This window comes from Microtus ochrogaster, chromosome 8, assembly GCF_000317375.1.
Source record: "Microtus ochrogaster isolate Prairie Vole_2 chromosome 8, MicOch1.0, whole genome shotgun sequence".
NCBI classification, from domain to species: domain Eukaryota; kingdom Metazoa; phylum Chordata; class Mammalia; order Rodentia; family Cricetidae; genus Microtus; species Microtus ochrogaster.
Window position 1 is genome coordinate 64,969,762 of NC_022015.1, and position 2,410 is coordinate 64,972,171.

Consider the following 2,410-nt stretch of genomic DNA (forward strand, 5'->3'; position numbering starts at 1 on the left):
TTTTAAAAAAAAATTTAAAATTATTTTATGGATAAATAAGTATGAACCAGGCGTAATAGTTCACAATCCAAACAGTAGGGAGGCAGAGACAGGAAGATTAAGGCTTGAGTTATTTAGGAAAATCCTGTCTAAAAGCAATACCAAGAAAAAGGAGTTTTATGTTGTTACAGATGGCACATAAAACATGCAGGTGTCTGCACAGATTCCTTCTTGTTCACTCAATTTCCCCTTCTGCCTATGGATCCATTGTTATTGTGTGAGCATAGTGTTGCCATTGCTCAGAGCCATTAGGTCTCTTCCTCAGCTGGACCTACAGAGCACCAGATTGCTTGTCTGTCCCATCCGGCAGCAGTCTCCCCAGAGTCACCTTCCCTCAGACTCTGTTATGACTTGTGCTCTACACACATTGTTGACTTACTGCATGTGTTGTGTGTCCTGTTAGGTACAGAAATGTGTATCTAGGTAAATAACCCAAAAATCTGATGTTTTGAAAGAGCAAGACTTACAATTCAAGTAATATAAATCGAAATTTGACTTATCTATTTCGTGAAGTAATAATCTGTAGATACAGATTTGGGACTCTGAAATTTTCCTCAGTGCTGCTATGATCTAGTGTTCTATTGTGTTTACCACCAAATGGAAGTTACAATGGTATTCTTTGAATTTACATTATCAATATGTAAATAGTAAATTGTACTACCTTTCAAAAAAGTAGAAGAAAATAGAAGATAAAAGCATATATGAAAGAACCAGAAGAATTCTCAATAAATGACGAGCTAAAATAAAAATAGTTTCTGAAATAATTTCTTTAATGAAATAAGAAACTAAGGCAGGCATTTGAAATTTCTATTAAATTGTATTAGAACAAGACATGAGAATATGTAGCATCATGTTTGTGGTGTGTTCAACCCTACAGAAACTGTGTACTGTTCAGAGTGTCAACTGTAGAGACATAGAAGGACGTCAGTCAACGCCACTCCATTTTGCAGCAGGGTACAACAGAGTGTCTGTGGTGGAATACCTGCTGCAGCATGGAGCAGATGTGCATGCTAAAGACAAAGGGTAAGGAGCAGCTGCCAGGTCTCTCCACTTTACTGTTATATGACCTTGGGGAAGACACAAAAGATGTTTATGATAAATGGTAAAAATACTTCTTTTTAAATGTATAATTTGTGTTCTGACATTGGCACAATAACTAATTACCTTCATTTAAAGTTTTGTGCCAAGCATGGTGGTGCACACCTGGACTCCAAGCACTGGGAAGCTGAGGCAGGCAGATCACAAGTTTGAGACTAATAAGGTCTACATTATGAGACCTTTTCTTTAAATAAATAAATAAACAGCTCAAACTTATATTAATATTAACTTACATAATATCTTGTCATTTTACAATTGCTAGAGATGTCGTTTGTGATGTTGATACTAATATTAATGTACTAGTTTTAGTGTTCATAGAGGCAAATTTTTTTGTTACTCTCGAAATTGTTTTTGTTAAAATATACAATGCTAGATGTTGAGTCTGTATGTGAATATTATATTCTCTTCATTTAAGATATACTGAAATTCTTCCCCCAAAAAAAGTCTTTTTCTGCTTTCCATAGGTTTAAGTTCTACAGAGTATGAACAGTGTACTCCCTTAGGCAGTTCAAGAAATCTTTCTTTAGTTGTGTATAATTACTGAGATTAAACCATGTTTTCCACCATTACTGTTTGTTTAACTTTTCAGAGGCCTTGTGCCTTTACACAATGCATGTTCTTATGGACACTATGAAGTTGCAGAACTTCTTGTCAAGCATGGAGCAGTAGTTAACGTAGCTGACTTGTGGAAATTCACACCTTTACATGAAGCTGCAGCCAAAGGGAAGTATGAAATATGCAAGCTTCTGCTCCAGGTATGCTTAAATACTTGCTATGAACAGTGTGAATTACCTAAAATACTCAGATTATCTTTCAAGTAACACTAATATAAAACGTTACCTAATGCTGAAACTAGATTTCAGAGAAAAATGTCAAGAATCTATTATTTATAAATCTATATCTATCTATGTGTGTGTGTGTGTGTGTGTGTGTATTTGCCAGCATGTGGTAGTTTTGATTGCTCTCAGACTTTCCTGTTTGGTGATCTAACCTCAGATTTCTTAACTCATTATGTGGTTTATAAGCCCAGTTTGTTTAACAACTCTATATAATTCATGATGCTGGTCTAATATAGATACAGATACTTTGCTGTAAAATATCACACCATAGATTCATTCATAGCGGTGGCACTCGCTTTTTAATCTCAGTACTCAGAAAATAGAGGCAGGCAGATCTCTGAGTTTGACGCCAGTCTGGTCAACAAAGCAAGTTCCAGGACAGCCAGGGCTGTTACACAGAGAAATTGTCTCAATAACAACAACAACCCCCCCCC

At 35.9% G+C, this 2,410-nt stretch overlaps 1 protein-coding gene across 4 annotated transcripts in view; it reads left to right on the plus strand.

The window, feature by feature from the left end:
• The window catches only part of Tnks2 (tankyrase 2), a 59,149-nt gene that overhangs the window by 31,651 nt on the left and 25,088 nt on the right, over positions 1–2,410 (plus strand). For all 4 annotated transcript variants that reach the window (XM_005352179.3, XM_026781200.1, XM_026781199.1 and 1 more), the window contains 2 exons: positions 917–1,062; positions 1,727–1,892. In XM_005352179.3, the coding sequence (XP_005352236.1) occupies positions 917–1,062; positions 1,727–1,892 (312 nt within the window). The remainder of the gene's footprint in view (positions 1–916; positions 1,063–1,726; positions 1,893–2,410) is intronic.